Consider the following 26,613-nt stretch of genomic DNA (forward strand, 5'->3'; position numbering starts at 1 on the left):
CACTCGAGGGCACGAGGGTGATGGCAGCAGCAGAATGAATAGCGTGCCGCTTGCGCCAGACGGGTGAGTGTGCGCCGGTTGAGCGAAGCTTGTCTCGGCCTGCCTGTGTCGTGAGTTGTGATCGTGGCGGTGAATCGGCGCGAAGCTAGCTCAACCCGCTGCAAGCATCAACGTCGCCGACGTTATGTCCAAGTGAATATATGGCTTCTGGTTGTACTACATCTAGGAAAGTGGTGTGAGGTGTGTGTGCCTATGCTGTGCGACCGCCGCGATGATAGGTTTAAATCTTCGAGTCACCGGGCACTGTAACCAGGGTGGCCGTAAATACATGGAAGATGCCTTCGTCGTCGCATACCAGCAGACCAAGGACAAGACAGACCTAGAGTACGCGTACTTCGGCATCTTCGACGGTCACGGCGGTCGTGAAGCCGCGCTCTACGCCAAGGAGCATCTTCTAGACGCTATTGTTAAACAAAGTGACTTCTGGTCAAACAACGATGAGCACGTGCTGCGTGCCATCAAGCACGGCTTCCTCACAACACATCTTGGAATGTGGAAAGAAGTCGGTGAGTACTTCGTGTTGTGTGTTTTCCCTGTGTCCGTAGTCACATCCATTCGAGCAGCCGACGCTGCTAGGTCACGGGAAGCGGGTTCGGCCAACGGCGTTACCGTGATGCAACTCACCCGCTGAGCTAGGCCTAAGACCGATTTAGCAGCTGGGCTTTTCCGTCGCGAGCAACGGAAAAGCTGAGTGTTTCCGATACCGCGGCTACCTGCACGTCATCTGCTTTTCCTGTTGCTGCTTGCCCACACGACCGATGTGGTTGCCTTTGCAATGATGGCAGCTGAAATACGTATATAAATGAAACAAACAAAAGTTCTCACAGGCTCTTGTGCGTACTGCGGGTCATGATCCTATCGAAAAAAAAAAAAAAGCGCCTTGTTTAAATTTCAGAACGAAGTAATGTGTGCCATGTCGCACGTTTGTCGGAATCTTGGTGCGCGTTAATTTGAGTCCATAGAAATCGTAAACGATTGCTGTAGCAACAATTCGTGCAAGTGGGCGCACCTCGGTGTTCAAGCTTTAAATAGTGACTGTTGTTGGTTTGAGAGTAGGTCTGTTTGACTGTGGTACTTCGTTCATCAACATCATATTCCTCACAAAGAACTGACACTGCCGTGGTTCTGTTCTCATAAAGTGCCTATTACCCTTGTATTCAGAAACGCTTTTTGACTTGACGTTTACTTGCCACCGCCTTCAATGCAGCACAAACGCGTTTCCAACGCGCTGGTTTGAGGTGGTGGCACGCCAAGTCAGGAGCATTTCGACTACGGAGGTTAGTTGGGAAATCTCTAGAAGTAGCTTGTCGCAAGTCGAAGAATCGTCCAAAATTTGTGTAGTCCGCTGAGATGGCAAGAGACCGCTGGCAGGTGTGCAAATTAGAGGGCATTCCTGCCACCACCGAGGCAAGAGTTGTCAGTGGCGGCATTCCCTGGCCGTGTGCGCTTACGGCAGCCGGGAGAGGTGCAACTCCCGCTCCTCCACCCCTTCGGGGCCGCCAACCCAAACCGGCTGGACCATCGCGGCGGTTACTACTACTAGAAATACGCCTATGGCTGTAACTTGTTCTGGACATGTAGCGTACTGCTTCAATAAATTATGTGTAAACTTCTTAATTTTGGTCATTACAATGACGAATTTCCTTTTGTGGGCATCCAACAAATCACATTTAGTGCGGCTTCCACACGACCCCTCTCTTTGTTGGGAAATTGGACTTTTACTTCAAGAAGTAACACCATTTTGTAATGTTTGGACTGCTGAGGTTTCATAGTGCTTCATTTGTGTATGTGCTATTTGAGTTTTGAACACTTGTGGCCAGTAGCTACTTTTATTGACTTTGCTTGAACTCCTGTTCTTTTCATGCTTTTGCAACAGGCAAGTGGCCCAAGACATTGTCGGGTTTGCCAAGTACATCAGGCACGACCGCAAGCATCGGTTTTATTCGAAGGGGCAAGCTGTTCATTGGTCACGTTGGAGACTCACGTATAGTTCTTGGAAGTGAAAGCATGGGTAAGTTCATAACAGCCTGATGTAACAAAGAATTGAAAACGTGGCACCATAATGACGTTTTCTCACATAAGATGACGGCAGTCTTGCTCTAAACATGTCCTGCAAATCTTTTCTTCGGGATTGGTAACTTATAGTATAAGAGGTATACACCTAGCTTGGCCTGTCAGTGATGCCAGCCACATGGTTGTTCAGTGATGACTGTCTGATGTCTCGTGAAATGATGAGAAAAATAATCGGAACAAGAAGCGCGGCCAAGCTCTTTGGTTATGGCCATGCAATGCCATACAATGACGACACCACGCACGAGAGCAGCTATGATGGCTGCCACACTAGTGCTCCTTATTAATGATGTCGTGCGAATATTTCCTACAGATAGCTTGCACATGAATGCAGCTTCTGAAGATACTAGCAATCCACAATGATGGCTTTTATGAGAGACAAGTTGCAGTTAATCTGTTTCAATGTCACAACGGCGTGACATGTAATATTTCAATTACATTAATGCGACATTGCAAACGTCACTCTCATCACTGTTAGCGCTTCAACAGTGATGTCAATGCAAGCCATCTATATGAGTGAATGTGGCACCTTCCCTTAAAGGGATACTTAAAAAAAAATTTTCCTGCCAAGATATTCAACCAAATCGAAAGACTGGTTCCTGAAAGAGATAGACACAACGTTCATTTCAAGCAGAAACTACAGGAAAATAATCATTTTAATGCATTTTTCACAAACTGCAGTGTCTAGCAGCTGTGCCATAAGCTAGAGGTGGTGACATCGCACGCCTGAAACAGGCAAGCCAATGTCCCAGCCATTGACCATGTCTCCTTGCTGGGGTAGGGAATCGGTGCTTTTGTGGGAGGGGGAGAGTGGGATGAAAGGAGAGGTGAAGAAAAGGAAGCAGAGGATAGGAACATGTGCACCCTGCGTGTGCCTTGGCAATTGTGATGTTGTGCTGCATGCTGTCAACAATTCATCAAAAATACAGCCAACTGTTCGAAAGTACAGGAAATTAACTCTGTTTATCTCAATGGTTACATCTGAATATATTTTTGAAGTTATCATCAGTTCTTATCATTTTTTTTTTGTTCAGTGTCCCTTTAAATGCATATCTGCAGACGTTTGTAAAAGCAGAAACATAGGAAGCTCATTTTTCTAAGTGGAGTGTTTTTTTGTCTGTTGTCTGAAGTAATTCTGCTAGATGATAATATCCTGCCTATTACTCCTTGATTTTTTTTTTCCTTAGTGACAGTCGAACCTGGAAATGAGAATAGTGGCAAAAGCGTTGGTGTGCCATATATCGCTGCGATCCTGGTGTCAAGATCATAGTGGTGCGCATGCTCGCTGCCTAGTCTTTTTCCTTGCTTGAAGGGGCAAGGTGGTTATTTGCTGCTCTAGTGTTTGCTTTCTTTCTACACTGGATTGAGGAATGAAAGTGTAATATCAATGCAGTCGTTGTAAAAGATCAAACAGCACATGCTTCAGCATTGTGGTGCCCCACTGGGAGTGTCTGCATAGTGCAAGTCATAAGGAAAGTGCCGTCAAGTGCCAATTGCTGCATGTAATAGCCTTGTCACTTTCAAGTGAGCCATGACATGAAAGATTCCTTCAAGGCTGCAGGAGAGCAAGCAATCTTTTTCTGTGATATTGTTGGCTGCTTTCTGCATGTTGTGGAATAATGTTGAGTTTGCATGTTTATAGTAGTATGTTTTCTAAAATGCATTGCATGTGGCTACATGCAATGCATTTTATAAATATGAAGTTTACTTCAATGGGGATGTTGAACAAAGCAACATCAGTATCTCCTTTGGCTTGTCACCCATTGGAACAACAGCACACACACGCTCAGAGGTGAATACAGTTGAACCCCATTAGGACTAAGTCACAGCCGGAATGAAGACAATGTCGTTATGCTGTGTGCTTATTATCAAGGCAAGTCTGTTCGAATGTTGTCTTGGTGTGAATTTCTCATTTACCTAATTATATATCTGATAACTTGTTATATTTGTCTTCATTATGTGAAAGTTTGACTGTACAATAAGTCATCAAGGATGTTGACGAGTAGCCGCACTAATGTGCTGTTTCACAATTGGTTGTGTGCAGGTGGGGAGAACTGGTATGCGCAGCCACTGACGCATGATCACAAGCCTGAAAACCCACGGGAGAAGGAGCGCATCCACAGTGTGGGTGGCCTGATCATGAACAAGTCTGGGGTGGACAGAGTTGTTTGGAATCGGCCTTGCGTCGGTCACCGTGGCCCTGTCCGGAGGAGCACCCACTTTGACAAAATCCCCTTTCTGGCTGTGGCAAGATCATTGGGTGAACATCTTGTTCAATATGTGTGTGCTAATGGGCTTTCTGGCAATTATTTGTAAAACGAGAAAGTATACAGGGTACATGATAAAATGAAAGGGGGAACATAGACAAGCACTGAGAGGCAGTTGCTTGTTCATGTTCTCTCTTTTAGTCCATTCTTGTGGAGTGTTCTTTTTTTACACTAGGAGCACCCCGTGCAATCTTTTGTTCAGCCAGATTTCAGCTCCACATTACAGCTGTTCCATCCCATTGTCATCTTGGCCATATACAGAACCATTATAGACTAGAGGCTGATAGAGTACGGTCAACTACAGGCACATGCTGGTCCTTGCGGTGTTTGTGTCTTAACCACTGAATGAAAGCATGACTTTTATGGGTTAGTGCTTTTGTATAATCCAATGTTACCTGATAAAACAATTGTTTTGTATCTTCTGGGCCCAGCCATGGCACCAGTGTAAGAAACAGACTGATAAGAACTGTACAGGTTGAGCAGACAAAACACCATTTGCAGACATGTCCAATTCGAGTATCTTGCTGTTAGTTCTGTGATCTTGAGCCTTATTTAGTGCACATAATTTTTACCAGCTCCTGTTGCTCTACTTTGTCTGATTATTACAATCCCCCTACTTGTGAAGGATAGTCGACTGGTTAAAGGCCCAAGGTAATCATGCAAACTTGGCGTGGTGTTTCACCGTTTCTTTGATCTGTGTCTGCAGGTGACCTGTGGAGCTACAACTACACGGCAGGCAAATTTATAGTGAGCCCAGAGCCTGATGTCAGTGTTGTGAAGATTGACACACGACGAGACCGCTGCATTGTCATGGCCTCTGATGGCTTGTGGAACATGGTGGACATCACCGAGGCGGTTCGGTATGTGCAGCAGGCAGAGCGGGACAATGAGCATGCATTCCTCGAAGCTGCCCAGGCTGGCTCGGTGAGTTCGTTTTTCACGAGAACCAGTTATGGGACCTCATGAATTACGTTTCAAACTGAAACTGCATGCAGCGAAGAACATTTTTGTGGGGAACATGTATAGTTTTTGCTTAACAGGCAAGCTGCATTGTTGCTGGCTGCGGTACCAATCAAGCAATAACATTTCGCAAGCTGATTCAGGGAGTAAAATATAACATTTTACTAGCTTGTTCAGGAAACAAGACCTTACATCCAACTTATGGTTGTTGCATTTTGCACAGGTGTCTGATGACCCCATTTTCTTAGACGGCCACTCAACGGGCCCCATACCAAATTTTAGTTAGACTGTGGAAGTTGTTTGGTGTCCGATGAAGAACATTTTGCCACAGAATTTTTCTTAGTCAGTTCATTACGAGCTGAGAAAACCGTATTTTTGAAGCAGTGTGAAAACGAAGATGAGAGGAAGCAAGCTCGAAACCCTTGCTGCTCCTCAGTGTAGCCTTCGCAAGCTAAATCTGCCCTACCCTCTCCGGCATCCAACCAAAAGGTCACGTGCGCATGGCACGCCCGAACAAGCTTAACCCCCGTGCACGCGAGCAGTTTTTTTTGTTGTTGTTGAGCAGCTTTGTTTCGAGGTCTAGTGCCTGTTTCTGCGGGATGGTTTGGAAACGCTGACTGAGACGCAGTAGAATAGATGAGCACAGTGAGTGCGCGAACGGGTAGGAACGTTCTACTGCTGTCGTCTGCTCGATGCGCTGACCGCGGAGACACAAACGCATGCGAAACGCCGGCACATTAGCCCCGCATCTCTTCGCAATTCATGGGAAAAAAAAGATGCTCACATTTCCTTATTGCATCTGATTATTTATCTAGAGATTTATTAATTTCTTCAAGCAACAAATACATAATACTCATTTCGTGTTAAATACTTTTTGCCATGTCACGTGCCATTGTTGGCAACGTCAGATCACAGTTGTCTACGTACAGGACCAATGTCACTGCATTGCCGTGTACGTAGGGCCATTCATAGGCGCACGTCATGCCCTCATTCTCTGGGCGGGCGCCCGCAAAAGGAATGGGGAGCAGCGTTCATCTTAAAATTTGACTCATTTCCGCGGCGCGTGGCGTTGCAAATTCTGACAGACGTGATCGTGAACGCCTCATCTACTCATTGCGCTGGTCAGCACAAAATTTTCAAACCTGGTGAGTGGCCCTTTAAGTGTTATTCAGAAATTGCAAGCTGGATGAGGATGGCTGCATTATGAAATCAATTTATTGATCCTTTCAGAGTGTTAAGGAATATAAAACGGGCGAATTCAGGCATGCTTTTCATACTTTTTGCCGTGCTTTCTTGGCTAACAGCGAGGACTATAATGAATGGCCAGATCTCACTGGCCATTCATTATGTACAACTAGCTTCTTTTTTGCAATGGACAATTAGACTGAAACTGCTGGTTTGGCAGTATGCTTTGTTTTTCTTTGTTGCACTTACAAAGGAAACAGGCCTCTTAGATATATTGTTGCTGGACGAAAAGGTCTTGTACTATATTTTCACGATGTATGTACAGGAATCGTCGGCAGGCATACAAAATGGAGCCCAGTTCACTCGAAAGATCTCTAAGCATTGCCCTCTTCCCAAGTGAAGAAAGGTTTGCGAGAAGCTTACCCTACTAGCAAGACTGAGGAGGGACATGACCTACTCTGCCACTGCCGCCGTGCACGAACATATTACGGCCGAGTTCGTTGACTAATAAACCCAAGATGCCGCAAAGTGGGACAATCACCGGTTTGCGGGCTGTAAAAGGGTAACTCTGAGGGACTGATACAGAACACATATTGGTGGAGTTTCGACTGTCAGGCAAATCCATGGGAGTACCTAGTCGGCATAAGCCAGAGATGGATTTGCATGTGGTGTGGCAAGTGGTGGAAAGGCAGCAACGCATGGCTTGTGCTAGACAGAAAGTCAAGTCAAGTTTATTAAATAGTTCAGTTGAGTTACATGGTTAGCGTTATTACAGCAGGAGGTCCCAAAGTTTCAGAGAAACCGACAGGGGGACCTCCAATGGCTACATAGATGGGGTAATTACAAAAAATACAGCAATAGTATACGGACTTGTGAGTAATAATGAATAAGCTTGATTAACAATAACAATACGATCAATACACAACATAGTGGTAATACTCACTATTGAAAAATAACAAGGAAATAGTCAAAAGCAAGTGAAGAGAAAAAAAAAGGCCTGGCGGCATAGCCATGGTCACTAGGTTGCCGATTAATGGCGGTTCGCGGCGCGGGCCTGGCAAATGCGCTACGTGGAGAACAAGGTGCCAGAGGGGAAGGCACTCTCGATTCCTACACCATACTGTGTTAATCTCTGGCGCTTCATAGCAGTATGTGCAACATAAAGTGTATAAAATTTCAGTGTAACAAATGTTGTCTTTCCCCCTTTATTCCACATTGTTTATGCAGCAAGATTACCAGGTGTACAACCCTTCCAAGATGTTGGTGGATGAAGCCCTGTACCGCTGGAACCGTTTCCAAACTCGTGCTGACAACACAAGTGTGGTGACGGTGATGCTTGATCCAGCAGGCCCCTCGCGTAGCGAGGTGCTCCTGCGTCAGCGATATCTGTACAGACTGCGGCCTAGGGAGGAAGCGCGAGAACCACAAGCACCGCCATCACCAAAGCCTGGGTTCCTTGCTCCCGATGGTGAGGGACAAGCATTTTGCACAGCGGAATAGCTAAGCATGCTGCCCTGTTGGCTCCTAGCCATAGCTCATGCTTTATGTACTTGTGAACAGCTTTCTAGGCTATGAAGAAAAGGCTACAGCACTGAAGCAAGCCTACGCCAGTGCTGTTAAATATAGAATTGGGCTTTCATTTTTTCTTATGAAGAAAATGTGGTACGTAATTGTTTTGTTTTATATACTGCATGTAACTTGAGGTATGTAGCACTAAAATTCCACTCTAAAATGCATTCAACTGTATCTTTTGTGAGAGTCAATCAAATGAATACCGCAAATGTTTTGAGGAAAATTGTTTGAAGTAGTGCCTAGTGTTGCATATGAAATCTGCGGAAACCCCCTTGGTGACAGAAAAGTTGAGAAAGAAAAAGAAGACAACCACACATTTGATAAAGTGGGAAACCACTCTTTTGGTGTTTGGCAATTTTTCGGCAACTAGGAAGCTTTTCTTTCTGAGAAATCTGTACAGATATACTTGTGGCTTTGTGCTACTAACGGGTGGTTGTCTTCTTTTCCTTTCTTAACACTTCCGCCACCTTGCAAGTTTCAGCAGAACTCATTTGCAATACTTGTGTCCATGTGCTTTGAGTTTTCAATGAATTCGCCCTCGCGCTGGCGATCGCTAGCTTCCTGGTTAGCCCAATTGGTAGAGCCACTGGTGCAGAAAGGCATTGGTTCCGGGTTTGAACCCTGTACCAGGACAAATTTTTCGGAAATTAAGTGGAGATGCTACTCTAAAACACCTTTTTTTTTTTTAATATTCACCCTAGAGCAATGAAACTTGAGCTATTTATGGAACTTTTTATAATGATTTCTAATATATAATTAGTTTTCTTGCAAGTTGCACACTTCTAGCTCTGCAACATGACAAAGTGAAAACCTTAACCCTTTTGCCCCCCTCTTTTCATCCCTAAATTTCTGTAATTTTTTACCATTCATAGTTGATAATGCTTCAAATAAAGCATAGGGTGCAAATAACTAATTAGGAAGCACATACAAAATATGTAATACGTTTGAAAAATAATAGACGTAAAAAGTCCATATTTCACCTACCCTAGTAAACGCATACATACATATATTTATTATACAATAAAATATTGATATTTGAGCTAGATAATTGCATTTGTCATACTTTGGAAAACATGTGGGCGAAATTTCATGCAGATCCGAGCACTAGAAGTGTCCGAAAAAGGAGGGGCACATTGGAAAAAATGGCAAAATTTGTGTTCTGAGAAAAACGAGTTTTAGAGTTAAAATTGAGTTTTTATTTATGAAAAATATCAAATCAGATGAAATTTGCGCACCAAAAAGAACAGTCCTTCTTGTAGTGGCCACTGCATCTAAAATACGCCAGCACCATGAGTTTGTCTCATTCGGCTTTTTCGAGCCGACTCCTCACAGACATTTCGCTCACAGACAGGGCCATGAAACGCTTGCCAAACTTTCGCTCCATCTAGCAGAGCCTTGTGCCAACTGCAAGGTAGGAAGAAGTTCGACAGGACTGCGAAATCCAAACTAAGTTCAGTGTCATGCCATTTTGCAACCATGCTTGTGCCACATACCGTCGTACATAATGGCAATGTCGTCCCTGCTAAGTTCTCTCACTGCGAGCTCTTTCGACCACTCAAGATTGGCGCTGACATCATCCATTGCCGCATCACGAACTTTCCGGCTGACGGGTGTGAATGACTTTTGATGCATTGGCTTTTGCAAGCCAACAACTGCCGCAAATCGGACCAGCTGCTCGTAGCCTATTCCTACATAGCGCGCCGCACAACGGCTTTCACTTGCGAGCTATGCTTTTTTTTTCATTCATAACGGAGATAATTACAAGAGAAAAGCGTTGTTCAGCTGCGCAGCTCGACAAGACATGGACCCCGCAAATAGGTTTCACAGCGCATACAGGCGGGCAGCGACCAATGGCGGTCCCCGATTCGTACCATGTGATAAGCCAGTCGCGGCGCTCCAAAAACACGCAGAACAGTGCTTCTTTTTATTATTTCTTGCGCTGCATCAGCGAGAGAAACTGTTGGTATTTGAAGAGTGAGGCTAGACTCTTCGACTTTACGAACAATGGCAAGCGGCGGCGCATTATCGACTGCAAGGTGCTCGAAGACTGCACACTTTTGATCTTTTAACAGGCACCTTGTGCTCTTTAGATGCAATTTTAAAGCATTTCCAGTTAAGTCTCGACCTGTATTATTTTTTTCATAACAGTAGAGGTACTAATCTTATCAAAACAGGCGAAAATAAAAAATAGGTAATTTTGAAAAAAATTCGTGTTTTTCGACTCGCATTTCCCCTTGGGAAGCTTTCCTTTCTGAGAAATCCATACGGATTCCCTTGTGGCTTGTTGCTACAAACGGATGGTTATCTCTTTTCCCTTTCTTAGTGCCTTGTGTTATGCTTTTCTCGCTATTATAAAAGCAATTTTTAAAAAGGGGGGGTGATGAAAGAAAGAAGAAAAGCAAAAGAACTACGAGGCACAAAAGCAAAGAGGTGTAAAATATGTAAAAGTCAGTTGTGATGAAGTGCATGCAGCTTTATTTTGCTGCTCCAAAAATTGCTCCAAATTCTGTTTCAGCTGTTTCACCCCTGCCTATGTTTGAGGCCTTAGGCTGTATTGAAAGAGTACAATGAAACTGATGAATAAGTGAAGGACACACGTAACTCAATACGAATTCAAGTATGGGATGTCTACAAACATTGTTTAGCCCTAATCTTTGTTCTTCTAGCTTGACTTCTTAGCCAAGAAAAGTCTGAAAATATAAATGACCTTGTTAAGAAGCCTCTAACAAACAGCAGGGTCTGAAAATATAAATGACCTTGTTAAGAAGCCTCTAAGAAGCAGCAGGAATAAGAAACTGGAAGCTTGCGAGGAAAAAAGATTGGTTCTGTGCTCGAGCTGGCGTTTCGACACAGCCCCTTTTTATGGACCTTGTTAAGAAGCAGTTATCCAGATTGACATACTGTCTTTTGCATGGTGTAAGCTAAGCAGGTAAAGATGCACATTTGACTTCCTTGAGTTCAACTTAAAGGGCCAGTAAACAACTCCGAGGCCCAAAAATTTTAATGACAAGGAATATGCGCACTTTGACTATGTGAACATGCTGCCGCAAGAATTTTGTGAATACATGCAATAATAATGAGGCTACAGGGATGGCTCTTTATTTCAGAGGCCCTCGTTCTGGCTGCCACTTCTCCCGGAGTCTCAGGCTCTACAGAACCGCAAAGGGCAGCACAGAAAAATGAAAATGTGCACTGCGCGGTTGAAACTGTATCACTGGGGGGCCAAGGCGCCGTTTCGTATAGCAAAAGACCAATCGACGAGCTCAGTAGTACGTAACGTTGCCCATGGACAAGCTTTCGTCAGACTGCGCGTACAAGGGATTTTGATCAGGCAAGGGAAACAGGCACAAGAACAACGTTTTTCGAAATGGAGGGTCTGTAACATTCGGCGAATGTGATCGCCGTGGTCTACTCGATGAATTGGTGAGCTTGTTTCGGGGGTGCGAAAGAAAGTCGGAGCCAGTTTACTAGCCCCTTAAGGGGAGACAATGCTCTTCAAAATTTCCAATCAATTTTGAATAAACTTGCTGTGTTTATGTATGTTGCTGTGTACTTTTCAACTGTCGAATAAATTTTTTAGTACTTTACATGGTGTTTAATACGTCAAACATTTAATGTGCATTTCAAGTACAAAGTTTTATCGTGAACTGTGCAAGTTGCAAAGTAAATTAGCATATCAGAACAATCTGGGTGCAGAATTGAATACAATATAATGTAAATTGATGTTGTTTGAATGAAACATTTGAATTGAACATTTGAATAAAAGTTATGACAAACTTAAACATTAACGAGTAAGTTTATGTCAAGTGGGGTTTTAATTGTGAATGTTAGATATGCCATAACTTTTGCTCAAATAGGCTTAGAATGTCCATTCTTGTTCTCTTGTATGCAGTCCTTATTCTAGATTATTCTGATATTCTGATTCGCTTTGTAACTCCATGATTAGGAAAAAATTATGTTGTTACAAAACCATATGAAATATTTAATACAGTAAAGACCACTATGCACTTGAAACATATTTGCACATTGGAAATCAGTGCACAATGAACATAATCTTAACAAGCTTTGTCGAAATCGATTAAGATTAAAAACAAAAGTTTAGCGTAGTACGTGACGTTCCTAGTTGTCTGTGTCTGATCCCCTATTTCTTGCTATGCTTGTTTTCCGTAAGCACTAAATATGACTGTTTTGTGCTGCAAGTGTGGTTAATGTGTTTGACTGTGCCATTCTCTCTCCTGTGGAGCAAAAGAGATGCACTTAAACATTGCTTTCAAGTCATGTGTAAAGGTTCATGAAGTGAATTCACTAGAGATGTCATTGTGAAAGTGAAAGACCTAAAATTTGGGCAGATATATTCCCTTGTAGTAGTGTGTACTATTTGAGGTACATGATTTATCATCTGTGCAGAGCGAGAGCTGAGCCCTCCAAGGTCTCCATCCAGTGATCCGGAAAGTGATGAGCCAGAAGGAATGCGAGGCCTTCCACAAGTAGTGATCCTGACGCCCAAGCGGGTCTACCCGCCATTTTCACCACCCTCCTTGAGACCAGGGGCTGTGCAAGAGCAAAGCCAAGAATCAAGGCCAGAGCCGATGCCAGAGCAGAGTTCAGAGCCAAGACCCGAGGAGAGTCCAGAGCCAAGTTCAGAGCTTGAGCGCATTCCCCAGGAGCAAAGAAAAGAGGCCAGTGACAGTGAGGGAAATAAATGTGCCACAGCTGGCAGCCATAAACGGCGACTGTCTTTAGACGAAGCCGATTCTGAGGAAGTAGCCCAGAAGCGACCCCACGATGACAGCGAAAGCGAAGCAACCGGTGCCCCTGCTGATAATCTCGAAATGCACACACGCAAAACAAGACTATGATTTTATAGCTGGATGCATCTCAAATTGGTGTGTTTTTGTGTGTGTGCATATACATTCGTGCGTTTGCATGTGGGAAGTGCCTGTCGTGGCCACTAAGTGTGTGCCCAGCAATTCGTCCACCTGCTAGCACGCCTGCGTGCTGGCTAGTGATGTGTCGCAGCTGAGTGATGTCATTGTGGCATGGAACTCTGCAGCTCTTTCCAAGTCTTCACATCAGTATTTATAGCCATTTTCATGACAACAGCATGTGTGCGTGCAGGAAGACAGACTAAAAAAACACCCCTCTTGGAAGATACAATGCTGAGACACGTCATGTCAAAGTTGCATTAACACGTTTTGTCTTGTAGTGTAGAGGCGTAAGCCTAGCAACGTCGCACTGCCAGGAACCACGATAACCTCTCTCTCATTGGCTTGCTTAGTGTGAGAAGCGGCAGTGATGGTAGTGAAATGTGATACACCCTTATATGGGTTTCTGTAGACACCACCCCTGTGTACTGAATGTTCACAAGAGAACCCAGTTATTCAGCTGAGTTTCCAGTACTACTTGTGGTTGTGCGTTGCACAATAGCATGGCGAATTTCGACATGCATTTTTGTGGCACTTGTTCCTAAAATTTGGGAAAGCAATGGTCTCCACACACGATGCAATGTTTTATTCAGGCATTGTGGCTACTGCCTCGACCACTGCCCCCATTAAAGTTCTAGTTTCTTTGTGTATATTGTGCAGTAATGTTTTGAATTCAAATGTGCTGTGCACGCTTTCCATTTATGAGCCTGCTACTTTTTTTTTCACGAGTTTTCTTTTATCATGGAATGTTTTAGCGGCAGGGACATTGCAATCTTCCGTTCTGTTTGCTTAAAAATCTTAAATAGCATATATCGCGAAGCAGCACATTGTGTGCTGCCTATTTTTAAGGGTGGCTTAAGGCAACTCCAGTTTGTGTTTTTGTACATTGTACAAGATTACAATTTTCCTATTTCTTTCACCTGTTTGTGTCATTCTCTCAGGTGCTTGTGGAAATCACTGCCATTGACAGGAGTATATTCGAATGAGGCAACGTTGGAAGCCTGTTTAGTTTTCTCACTTGCATGAGCCTTCATAATGTCTATAAGGATGCTGAATCATTTCTCCCTAATGTTTCTGTAATATTATTTTATTTTTTTGTGTGTAGTGTTCTTGTTTTGTGTGGCATAAAAATATCTGCCAGGAGCACTACAGTGCAGAGTGTAATTTCAAGCTGTTGTGTGCTAGAGCAACGCCGCTCAGCAGTTTGTTTTCCCCACTTCACGTAGCTCTCAGGATAATTTTTGTCGGCATGTTAGTACTACGAGTGACTGGTGGTTAATGTTTTCTTTTTTTTTTTTTGCGAGGTCCAACAAACTAGTTTGAATTGTACAAAGCTGGAAGAATGTATAAAATAAAATGATTTTTATGTGGAATCATTCGTTAGTTAAACCTGTTTATAAAAAACCTCCATATAATGAAGATTTGATGAAGTTTTTCTATTCCCCGCCGTTGCTCCATCGAAGCACGTGTATTTGCGACCTCTATGTAACAAAGCACTAACAGAGGGACACAACCTTGTAAACAAATTTTTCCCATGGACAATCGAGGAATTTCGCCCTGTAGTCTGGCATTTCGGTACAAGCATGGATAATCCACGGCTGCCCCACCGTCGACAAAGTGCAAAGCGGCAGTGGGGTGCACTGCACACCAGGCGAGAGTAAGCGCGAGGTGGGCCTGCTCCATGAGCCGGCGTTGCCGCTGTTCTTGCATCCTCGGGTGCATGCACAAATGTGCATGCCCCCCCCCCCCCCCCCCCCCCGGCAAGCAAACAAAAAAAACCTACTAATTTTGCATTGACAGAGCCACACCTTTAGTTAGCATCACATATATGGGGCTGCAATGCATATGGAGGGTGCTTTAACCAATAGTTTTCCCGGGGTATCTGTTCTGTGTCTTTCACTCTTTGTTTTTGATGCCATGCGCACGTGCGTGGTTTCACTGCACACGCATGGTGTGGTCACCAAGGGCCTTCAGCTTTGCTTTTTTTTTTAATAGCGGACAACTGTGTCGTCACCACCGAGGGGATGTCCGAATAGGCACTGGTGGAAACTCTCCAAGACCATGGTGATGACTGATCATGCGAGATCGACTCGAAACGCGTTTCCGTTTTGCGCCGTGCCGCAAGTTCGTAAGCTCATAGCTTTCACCGTTAGCCGATTAGCTCTGGCAACAACGTGACGACATGTTGAATACAATGCAATGAATGCGATAGCGAAAAAATTGTAATGTTATACGAAGCAAGGTTGGCAGCTAACTCTTTTGAATCCGATATTGTGGAACACCTACAAAACGCTGGTGTGAGAGAATGTAGCCACTCCAAGAAGTGCTCTTTTCACTCAGTCTTTTTACGTTGAAAGCGCACTGATACTTGCCGAGATAGCATGCGTGCAAGTAACTGCCCTTAAAATCAACGTTCACTGTTGCTACTTGAGTAATCTCCCCTCCCCGCGTTTTTTCATGTTAAATCAAGATAGGTGGTTTCCTTTCTGTTCGAGTATTCGACGGCGATTCTAACTCGTGGGAGATGTTACCTGATACACCTTCCAGGTAATAGAGATTGCTCGACTCATTTGATCTTTGGTTGAGTAGCACTCGCGCTCTTTTACCCGCTTGTGAAAGTTACGATGCGTGAAGGCACGTTATCATGTTCATGTTTACTGTTGAAGCAGCGCAAGAAGACAAGTACAAAAGGAAGGAAAGGGACACCGCATGTTATCAATTTACACTTGTTAGGAAGCATTGCGGCGACTGTAAAAAGCCGCCGAGCGTCCATATAATTGTTTATCAAAATAATAACGCAATTTTCTACTGCGAAATAAGTGTTTTGGGTTAGCTCTGCCTTCAGTCCCCCTTTTGTTTAATTTGTGTGTTTATTTCATGAATTTTCGTACCGAACCTGCATATAAGGAAATGCTCTTTATAACAAATTTTTCCGGGAATTTATCAATTTTGTTAATCTAGGTTTAACTGTATCTCTCTATGCATTCTTGAAAGTGAAGGCTCTACAAATGTTCTAAGATTGATGTGTGTATAAATCGTGGTATAAAAAAATTAATTTAGGTGAGGACATTCTCTACCCGCTGCGACGGAGAGCGCGTCCAGATAATGTTCGGCTTTCGTATGTGCGCTGGCCACAGTTTCGTGGGGGGCGCTGCGACATGGAGGCCTAAGAACCAAGCACGAGGCAAATGTGCATTTTTCTTTATTATTTTTTTAGACTATGAACACTAGGCACTAGAAATGCATATTGCATTTGTTGTAAGCAGAATAAATTGCAGAAGCAGCGTAACACAAGGCAGTTATTATACCAAATGTTTTTTGCGAAAAATTTAGTCAATTTAGACTGTGGAGAAGGGACTAAGTAGGAGAGCCCCTGAAAGTATGTTTTGAGGCTTAGGGTGTAGAATTTAGGTGGGCCAATTCGCCTTTGGCAACCATCTGCTGATGCATGTCAAAATGAGATCTATGAAACATCTGTAAAAGTTCAAAGGAGACGCATTCTTGTATCTTGTGTGGCCCATTTACGGAGTTGACCAAGACCCACACTGATTGGTCAAGAGCCTGCACGTGTTGCTCATTGACACTCGCAGTTCGCACTCAAAACACGTGCCATACTGCAAACACAGCTTGTGTCATAAAGGTATGAAAGTGGCCTGGGGCAAGAATTGTCCTATTTTTTGGAAGCCCCTAGGGTCTTGGTAATCCTATGCAAGAATAGGGAACCTCGAGTAGGATGCGACGCAGCCACGGGTCGACTGCAAGTTCTGTTAAACGATGCTCCTGATTCACCACATTCATAAATACAGCCACTTTGCGAGCCTTCACCTCAGCCGCACTCATGCTCGTGTATTCATTCATACTACTGCAATGTGTCTGTGAGAGAGGAGTAAGGGCTTTTAATATGCAGCACAGTGCCACCAGGAGTTTCCACTCATACCAGAGCATGCACCAGGGTGGAGCGAGCGCTCTACCCCAGAGCCATCTAGTGGGCACTCTGTGTACTAGCGTGGCTATGACGCCGGACAAGCCCCGACCATAAGCTGCTTCACATCTAAAATGCTACATCAACTCGGTTGCACATTTTGCAATGCTGTAGGTCTGTTCGGACCTTTCTTGTCCTGTCCTACTTCCATGGTTGAGGGTGATAAAAAGTTTTTTTACAACTCCATTGCTGTCAATTGCATGGTCATAAGTTCATTATTGTAAAAGAAAATGACGTAAAGATGCATTAAATTTTACACAAAAATTGTTGCTTTGAGGTGACACCAAAGATTTCAAAGTAGTTCGGTCGTTTTGTTCGATAAATGTTCCTGAAAAGTGCCATTTTAAACAAATCTCTGGTTTTCTAAGAACACAATGAAACCTATCTTCACCAGAAGAATTATCTAATGTGCGTCATGAAGTATATGTAGTTGTGAGCCAGTGTGGAAACTTTCAGGTAGTACTGCCACTGGTATTTTATTTTTGCAGCTTTTCTCACTTGTCAAGTGTCTATGCATGACAGCAGCGATCTTTCTAACGTAAAAGCGTTAGAGCTCCTTTCACAGAAATTCCGGTGTCGGCGTCATTGGTTGTGAGCGAAAAATCATCGTCTTATGTGTGACCGAAAAAAACGAGAATGATGCAAATTAAATAAATGAATGATAAAAAACCCAGGGGCAGAGTGGGGAACGAACCAGGGTTGCTGGGGTCCAAGTGGGGATCGAACCCAGGTCGTTTGCGTGGCAAGCCGATTTTCTACCACAAGGCCATGCCTCTGCTTGTGAAAACCGTGAAAAGAACTTTCTCTGCTTGGAAATTTCTCTGCTTGGAAAAGTAGCTTTCGTGCTTCACAAACACATGCGCTTTGTATATATGCTTCACAATGAAACATGACATATTGCAGCAATAATGCGTGGTCAAACGTCCTGCCAACTGGGGTCGGAATATGCATTTACCATAATGGCTCTGTGGTTGAAAGTTGGTACCCCACTACAAAAGGCACACTCGCGACCTTAAGGTCACGTAGTGGGTGTACAGCAAATTCGAAAAGGTTCTATGCACCAAGTGTTTGAAATACGCACTACGAACGAAATGTTGCTATCGCGTTCAACTTCTAAAGACGAAGCTTTAGGGTCCCCTAATTTTTTTGTTATTGTGAATAGCGAATTGAATAATACAAGCGATAGCATTTAGCTCATTTATCGTTCCTATATGATACTGAGATCTAGTTTACAGACTGGTGTTGAACACGGCAGGCACGCATGAGAAGGTACAGGTTATGGTCAAAATGTAACAGCAAGTCAAATGAACAAGATTTATTGAACATATTAGTATAAAGCATTGAAATGTTTTAAAATGGGCTCTTCTTTCGTTAGTGCATCAGTACCAGTAAGGTTTTCATGTATTGAAGGCATTATAGCAGGCCTCTTCATGACTGTCACCTGTCCCAAAATGATGTCCTTTTATGCGAGACGATATTACAACAGACCATCATAATGAAAGGTTCTTTTTAACCCAGGAAAAGTTTTCACTGAGGACTCGCAGAGATTCGTGCAAAATGCGATTGCGATTCTTTCTGCTTTGCACCCATGAGAACTGTATTGTGGCTTACACGAAAAATGAAAACTATCAAGAAAGCCTGTCCTTACTTTTCAGATGGCTCCGTAGAGTGAGCAGCCGCACATGTAAAAGCTAACCTTTCCTTCAACCAATCTCAATCGGCCTAGTGTAGCCAGACAAATAGTTGCTTCACAAAGTAATTTGCGACACTACTTTTGGACAAGCCCTATAAGGTAGCTTTATGAAATCGGTAAGTGCACAAAGATGTGAACAGGAAGACTACACACAGAGTGCTGTGTGTGTCATGTTGTTTCTGTATTCATGCACATACCAGTTTCATAATGTCATTGTACCAACTAGCTCGGACCAAGCCTCCGATTCTGTAAGGTAGCTGTTAAGATTGCGTAGCAGAGTTTTACATGCACCAGCTGACTTTATTGAAACCAAGCTTCATTTGGAACGCAACTGTTTTTTTTTTTTTTTTTTAGCAGCTCGAAGCTTATCCCAGGTGAACTGAAATGATGCATGGTGATGATACCCTGTAAGCCACATAAGTTAATTTTCGGGGTTTACGGAATGAAACCACAATACGATATAGGTAAGTTGAGGGCTCCAGCAATTTCGAAAGCCTGGTGTTACTGAACTATTAACATGCACCGAAATATAAAGTTGTCGAAATATAAAGATGGGGTCACTAGCTGGACAGCTAGTGCAAAATATTAACAAGTGCAAAATATTAACAAGTGCATGAGCGGAACTATTTCTTTAGTCAGAGAGGCGATTGGCTGCTGTGCTTGGGTCATCTAGGTGGGGTCTCGCTGGGTATCAGACTACCAGTACACAGGCTTCCAGCAAGTGGCCTCCACCGATGCGACAACTGTGGCCATGATCAAACCCGTAACTTTGGGTCAGTTGCAACATAAGTTTTATTTTAAGCCTGCTGTGCTCACCGTGATATGTGTTGTGCCCGTGGTATTCAAGAACAGTTGACCAAAGAAAAAAAAAAAGATGAATAATAATTAGGTCAATTCACAAGATGTGGAGACCTTAGTTTTCAAGCAGCCAAAAGAGTGCATCATAGTTTTGGGTAAGCTAAAGCAAATTTCTGCAGCATTTTGCCTATGTGGAGATGTTATAAACTCTATCAACTTGACTACAAGTATGCTTCCAGTGATGTCACCATAGCGGTGCACGTGGTCTCTCCATCAAAGTAATGTAGACAAGTTTGTGCTGCACCCTTGAGTGTGGGAAATTCATAGACCATTCATGCTGGACTGAAGCACTGATTTGCCTTTTCAAAGCACCCATGCAGTCAAATTGATGTGCTTGTTTTACAATAACCTCAAATGAAATGCAGCCAGGAGACTGTTCTGTACATATCTGTAAACATGTTTTCTAAAATTTGCCAGAGAATAGCTAGATTTCTCTTTGAGGAACATAGTAAGTTTGAGATATTGTGTCTGAATTAGGGGCACGCAAACCACACAGCATACAAAAGAACACGAGCAGGGTCCACTGTAGTACATACGGCAGTCTTTCGCATTGCCCAAAAAATGCTAAATTGAGAATTCCCTGAAGGTGCATGTAGGAGTCTCATTATGATTGCATTACTGTGCTTTTCAGATGCTGCCGGAACATTCGTTTTCATCTCATAGCACGTTTAATCACTTTGCTGAAGTGATAAACGCAGGATGTCCTAGCTGTGGGGCAGATAGTTGCACACTCGCTGACATGCTCTAGCAGTGCCTGGCGTTACGTAGTGCAAAGTGTAGCACAGAATAGGACTGGGAGAGGGCCCTTAAAAACTCCGAGCTCTCGGCCCAGCTCTAGGCAGTCCAGGAGGCCTGCGAACGGGTGGAGGGCCATAGTCTTCCGGTTCAGGCCTGGTTCAGGCCTGATCAGACACCCCCCTTCGAGGGGTGTCTGATCAGGTTCTCCATTTTCTACTTCACTGCGAAAAGCTTCAGTAAGATAGCGCATTTGCTAAAGAAGGGTTGCTTCTGGCAACAACCCCAGCCATCTTGCAGCAGAATCTTTCACAATATCTTCACTTACACTGATAATTTTGCTTTGAAAATGATTAGTGTCGCTGTCCCTTAAATTCGGACAGAAATGAGTACGATTTCATGCGCCGACTTCTTAGAACCTAATAGAAAATGCTATGAAATTTTAGATATTTGCATAGCCACTATCAATAAGCAGCTATTGCTAATAGTGCAATTGTGATGAGGTTTATTGAAGTTTTTAGAGTGTAACGAAGGAGGACCGTATGGTAAAACAGTGCAAGGCTGGCAAAGGCAGCAGAGGCTCACACACAATAAAAGCGCAAGTCTTTTCCCGTTCTGTTTCCCAGATTGGTGCATACCCGTTGGTTCATCTGCTCCTCTACAAACCCCTGGGGTGACGCCTAGCCATCCTGGTGACTCGGGGAGACGGTAAAATGAAGAGGTCGACGTACACCATTTCGCGTTCTTGACGGCACAAGCCTGGCAATTGTGCGAGGGGCTAGACGATGTAGTTCATAGGCAGAGTGGTATCAATTAATGGTACGGACAATGGTACGGCACCAGAAGTTGAGGAAAGACTGGGGGCATGGGGAGTAGTACTTAGTACTTACAGTCTGCTAGCGGCACTTCATAAGGTGCCATCCAGAAAAACGTGTGCTAAAAACATTTTTTAAGCATGTATGTTCCCTATGAAGAAATCAATAAGTAGCGCAGCTCAAACTGAGCTGCGCTAAAGCCATATCATTTTATGAAAGAGTTAGCAGAAATTGAACTGCCCTGTTAGCAAGCTGCCAGAATGGGAGAGCCTTTCTCAATAAAGACATGTTCCTGATTTGCCTCTGCTAGTGTCTACAAGCAGCACACCTCTCAATTCCTTCATGTATTATGCTCACGGGACGAGTCTTGCCTCCTCATTCTCTTCCTATATAATATACGGAGTGTCCCAATTGTCATGCAGCGTGATTTTAAAAAAGAGGAACGGCGTTACGTGAAGCAATGCTAGTGCATATTCCCAATGTAATGTGCTTGCTGCAACCAATTTTTTTATTTAATGACAACTAATTAGTCATAATCATACTTCTAACTAAAAAAGTATTCACCTAATTATCAAAATGTCAATGAGGCACATGTGCACATGTTGAAACGACATGTGTCTGAGCAACTTTCAAGAACAGACTAATTGCGTGCTCAATTTTTCCTGTTAATAAAAAAAGCTCACAACATACGAAAATTAACTCGTGAATAGACTGCTGTGCGAATTGGAAAGAAGCGCCTTCACACAAGCTCACTTTGAGGTAGCCAGTATCAATGAAGTATGTGTAGAAAGAAAAAGATTCTTATCACGCTCTCTGCCCCTTCTCATCGAAAGAAAATTGGCAGATCCCACATACAGTGGTAATCGATGATATGCGAAGCACGAATGAGAAAGGATAGGTCACCTTTAAATCAGCACACCGTTAAGAGGCTGAGGTAAATTATGCAGTACATGACTTCCATGTCATGATTACAATTGTTGGATGTTTCATTTACTTCGCCATCTATTAACGTCACTTGATACTAACTTTGGTTCATATGGAGCTAGCTAAACGGCCGCGAGCATGGTATGAGCGTAGTATGTAGTCATGTTTTACATGAAATCCATGCCATGATTATCATATTTAAACATGTCATTTACATTCATCGTCTATTCACATCACGTACAACCAAATTCGGTATATGTAGAACTAGTGAAACAGCCGCGAGCACGTCATGAAGGGTCCAATATCCTCCGATGCAACGTTGACGCAAGCACACGCTGGGTGCAGCGACCGTCGGTGCGGCCCGGTGGCAACCGGCGTGAAATGAGACATGCTGCATTTTGCGCCGACGACATTACTTAGACAGCACCGCGTCTCCTCTCTTCGAGAAGGAGGGGCGCCATGTGCGCTCAAACGCGCATGCGTCAAAGAAACGCAGCGCGGCGCCCGCCTCCGAGTATATGGCATGCAGATCCACAATGAAGGTCAGTGGGCAGATCCACTGATCTCTACTAGGGAGATATCGGCGCCTGGCGTGGCATCGCCGGCGTGACGCAATAAAATGAACGCCGGCCAAACGCGCACCAGCTCACGTCGAAGTGTATTAACACTTTGAGTGTGGCATGTAATATTGTTCTTACATGACACGCATCTCATGATTATCATGTTTCCATCATTCACATACCTTCATCATCCATTCACAGGACGTAATACCAAATTTTGGCATATGTGAAGGTAGCGAAATGGCCGCAAGCACATCATGAGTGTGGGACGTAGTCATGTTGTTACATGACATGCATGTCATGATCATCATGTTTGGACGTGTCATTTACCTATGTAGTCTGTTCGTGTCACATATTATTGAATTTGGTACATTTGAAGCTGGCGAAACGGTTGCGAGCGGATCATGAGTGTGGCATGTAGTCATGTTGTTACATGACATGCATCTCATAATTATTATGTTTGGACCAGTGACATACCTTCATGATCTATTCACGTCCCGTAATACCGAATTTGGTTCTTGAGAAGCTAGCGAAACGCCCACGAGCGCATCATTTGCATGGCATGTAGTCATGTTGTTACATGACACGTATCTCATGATTATCATGGTTGCACCAGTCATACTTTGGTAATCCATTCACGAACTGTAATACCAAATTTGGTATACGTGACGCAAGCGAAACGGCCGCGAGTGCATCATGAGCGTGGCATGTAATCATGTTACATGACACGCATGCCATGATTTTGATGTTAGGATCTTTCGCTTGTATTCGCTATGCAGTCATGTTATAACAGACCAGTTTTACAACATATCATGTGAATGAAACCACCACAAGAGCAGCAAGACCATGACATGTAAATTATAACATTTATGACATACATGTTATGCTTTTCATGTTATGACTAGTCAGTTATGTTCGTCAATCATGTTATATCATATCAAGTTTGGTACTGATACCATTCGTAGGCTAGATAGATAGATAGATAGATAGATAGATAGATAAATAGATAGATAGGTAGATAGATAGATAGATAGATAGATAGATAGATAGATAGATAGATAGATAGATAGATAGATAGATAGATAGATAGATAGATAGATAGATAGATAGATAGATAGATAGATAGATAGATAGACAGGTAGGTAGGTAGGTAGGTAGGTAGGTAGGTAGGTAGGTAGGTAGGTAGATAGATAGTCTTATAGATAGACAGATAGATAGATACGCTCAAAGTCGCCTAAGTTCGCCAAGAAATGCTTTGCATTTAAAACGCGCTGGCTTGATCACTCTAATCAGAACAGTGATCAGGCGATGTTATCAATGAGAACTGTTGACTGTACGATATGAATAATGATAGTGATGTACAATCAAGCAGAATGAATCCCTGCGAAAGTGCAACAAATAGTATTGTTGGCACCGCGCTGTTCCCTTGCCAACGTGCAAAACACTGTCTCTGGCAATGGAAAAGAGGCAAAGCAGTCGCTTCCAGTAAGCTTATTAAAGGGTGCAGCTTTCTTTTGCAGGTGTCAACGCAGTCACATCTTATTTTTCATATTTCGCAGACTTCCTTTATTTGCAGAAAAAAATGAGCACGCCATCAATACGTAGTTGGAAGTAGCACAGACAGATGTCAGTTCAACATGTGCATATCTGCCTCATCGACATTTTGACAAAGAGGCAAGTACTTTTTGAGTTCCAATAATTGAAAAAAAGGCTCGCTGACGGCGAGCCTTTTTCGCTGGTTCCTCTTCACGCAGAATCACCACCTTCGCCTGCTACAACCGATACCAAGGCAACCACTGCTGCTTTAAATGCTACCATAAGTTCTCACCTCACTGCTGAGCAAAAGAGAGACCTCTTAGACCTTCTCCAAAAGCACAGCTTTTCGTTCGACGTACATTCCAAAGCTTTGGGCCGCACATCTGTTGCAGAGCACAGCATCGAAACCGAAGGCAGCTCCATTGTGCGCCGCCGCCCATACCGTCTGTCTTCGGCGGAACGGCAAATGATTGAGGAAAATGTCGCCGACATGCTCATAACGGGATATTATTCGACCTTCATCTAGCTCTTGGTCGTCTCCTGTGGTGTTGGTCCGGAAAAAGGATGGCTCTGTCCGCTTTTGTGTTGATTACAGAGTGCTAAATAAGATAACGAAAAAAGATGTATATCCGTTGCCACGCATAGATGATGCCCTGGACTCCTTACAAGGCGCAGAATATTTCTCCAGCCTTGACCTTCGATCCGGGTATTGGCAAATACCTATGCGCGAAGAAGACAAGGATAAAACAGCGTTTGTAACGCCTGATGGTCTTTACAAGTTCAACATCATGCCTTTTGGCTTATGCAACGCTCCAGCAACATTCGAGCACATGATAGATACTGTCTTACGTGGTCTAAAGTGGAAAACCTGCTTATGCTATTTGGACGACATCGTAATTTATTCCTCTACTTTTCCTCAGCACCTTAAGCATTTGGACGAAGTTCTTACGTGCATTTCGAACGCTGGGCTTCAGCTCAATACAAAGAAGTGCCACTTCGCCAGCAGGAGCATCAAAGTATTGGGTCACTTTGTCAGCAAAGATGGCGTTCGACCCGACCCAGACAAGGTTGCTACCGTAATTAATTTTCCACGTCCGGGCAATCAAAAACAATTGCGAAGTTTTGTGGGCCTGGCGTCTTACTTCCGCCGCTTTATCAGTCACTTTGCTGCCATTGCGGGGCCGTTACACAAGCTTCTGACGTCAGGAACGGCCTTCACTTGGACTGACGAGTGCGAGTGTGCTTTCCAAGCCCTTAAACATGCTTTGACATCAGACCCCATCCTCCGTCACTTCGATGAGAGCGCACCCACTTTCCTTCACACAGATGCCAGCGGCCACGGAATCGGTGCCATCCTTTTCCAGCGCGACGACACTTCACGTGAGCGAGTAGTTACATATGCCAGCCGCGCACTAACACCTGCAGAGCAGAACTACTCGATAACAGAGCAGGAATGTCTTGCTGTCGTTTGGGCCATCCAGAAGTTTCGACCTTATCTGTATGGACGCCACTTCACTGTCATTACTGACAACCATGCCCTATGCTGGTTGTCCTCGCTGAAGAATTTGTCTGGGCGACTCAGTCGCTGGATACTCCGTTTGCGAGAGTACACTTTTGACGTTGTGTACAGGTCTGGCAAACAGCATCAGGATGCCGACGCTCTCTCTCGCTGCCCTTTGCCACTTTCATCTCCAACCACGCATCCTCGATGCCCCTCAGGTGATCAAGCGGCTTCCTCTGCACTCACGTTATCACCCCTGGCAGTTGCTGGGCCACTATCTTTAAACAGCAGCGCTCAGTTTGCCGCGTGCCAACGTGATGACCCATACTGTAACCGCATCATCGGGTACTTGAATGACTCGCCTTCTCCACCTAATGCTAGACTACGTCGTCAGCTACGGCAGTTCAAGCTAGACAACAATGTCCTTCAACACTATACTTACAATGCGGATGGGCATCGGTGGGTGCCAGTACTTCCCCGTTCACTGCGAAAACAAGTTCTCGAAGCACTCCACGACGATCCATCAGCTGGACACTTGGGATTTCAGAAGACCTACAACCGCGTTAGGAGCCGTTTCTTCTGGCCTGGTCTTTCTACCTTTGTGGCTAATTATGTCGCTTCTTGTGCACTGTGTCAACGCCGGAAACGACCAACTTCTGCTCCTGCTGGATTATTACAACCCATTCCATGTCCCGATACACCTTTTGTCGTTGTCGGAATAGACCTCGTCGGACCACTTCCCGTAACGCCAGCGGGCCACCGCTGGATCGTCACAGCCGTCGACCACCTCACACGATACGCGGAGACTGCTCCTCTACGCACTAGCTCCGCCTCAGACGTTGCCGCCTTCTTTTTAGAAGCCATTGTGTTGCGTCATGGTGTACCTCGCACGTTGTTGAGTGACCGGGGCAAGGCCTTCATGTCGACAATTCTTGACGAAATTCTAAAAACTTGTGGCACAGTTCATAAG

General features: G+C 44.1%; 1 protein-coding gene across 2 annotated transcripts; it reads left to right on the forward strand.

Annotated features, from left to right (window-relative positions):
• Pp2C1 (protein phosphatase 2C) lies at positions 1 to 13,333 on the forward strand. Of its 2 annotated transcripts, none has more exons than XM_037433466.2 (6): positions 1 to 566; positions 1,937 to 2,071; positions 4,175 to 4,390; positions 5,104 to 5,321; positions 7,770 to 8,010; positions 12,522 to 13,333. In XM_037433466.2, the coding sequence occupies exons 1-6, from the start codon at positions 272 to 274 to the stop codon at positions 12,971 to 12,973; spliced, it is 1,557 nt and encodes a 518-aa protein (XP_037289363.2). In that variant the 5' UTR covers positions 1 to 271; the 3' UTR covers positions 12,974 to 13,333. The 2 variants fall into 2 exon arrangements, with proteins under 2 accessions (XP_037289363.2, XP_075744972.1); XM_075888857.1 differs by lacking the exon at positions 12,522 to 13,333 and adding an exon at positions 11,222 to 11,566.
• The last annotated feature ends 13,280 nt before the right edge of the window (positions 13,334 to 26,613 follow it).

Source organism: Rhipicephalus microplus, chromosome 3 (assembly GCF_043290135.1).
Source record: "Rhipicephalus microplus isolate Deutch F79 chromosome 3, USDA_Rmic, whole genome shotgun sequence".
NCBI classification, from domain to species: domain Eukaryota; kingdom Metazoa; phylum Arthropoda; class Arachnida; order Ixodida; family Ixodidae; genus Rhipicephalus; species Rhipicephalus microplus.

Bases quoted from the DNA above. Each gene is read 5' to 3' on its own strand.
- Pp2C1 (XM_037433466.2), top strand. From the start codon at position 272: ATGATAGGTTTAAATCTTCGAGTCACCGGGCACTGTAACCAGGGTGGC. The intron at 567-1,936 runs GTGAGTACTTCG...CTTTTGCAACAG, and splicing joins TGGAATGTGGAAAGAAGTCG to GCAAGTGGCCCAAGACATTG. The intron at 2,072-4,174 runs GTAAGTTCATAA...GGTTGTGTGCAG, and splicing joins TCTTGGAAGTGAAAGCATGG to GTGGGGAGAACTGGTATGCG.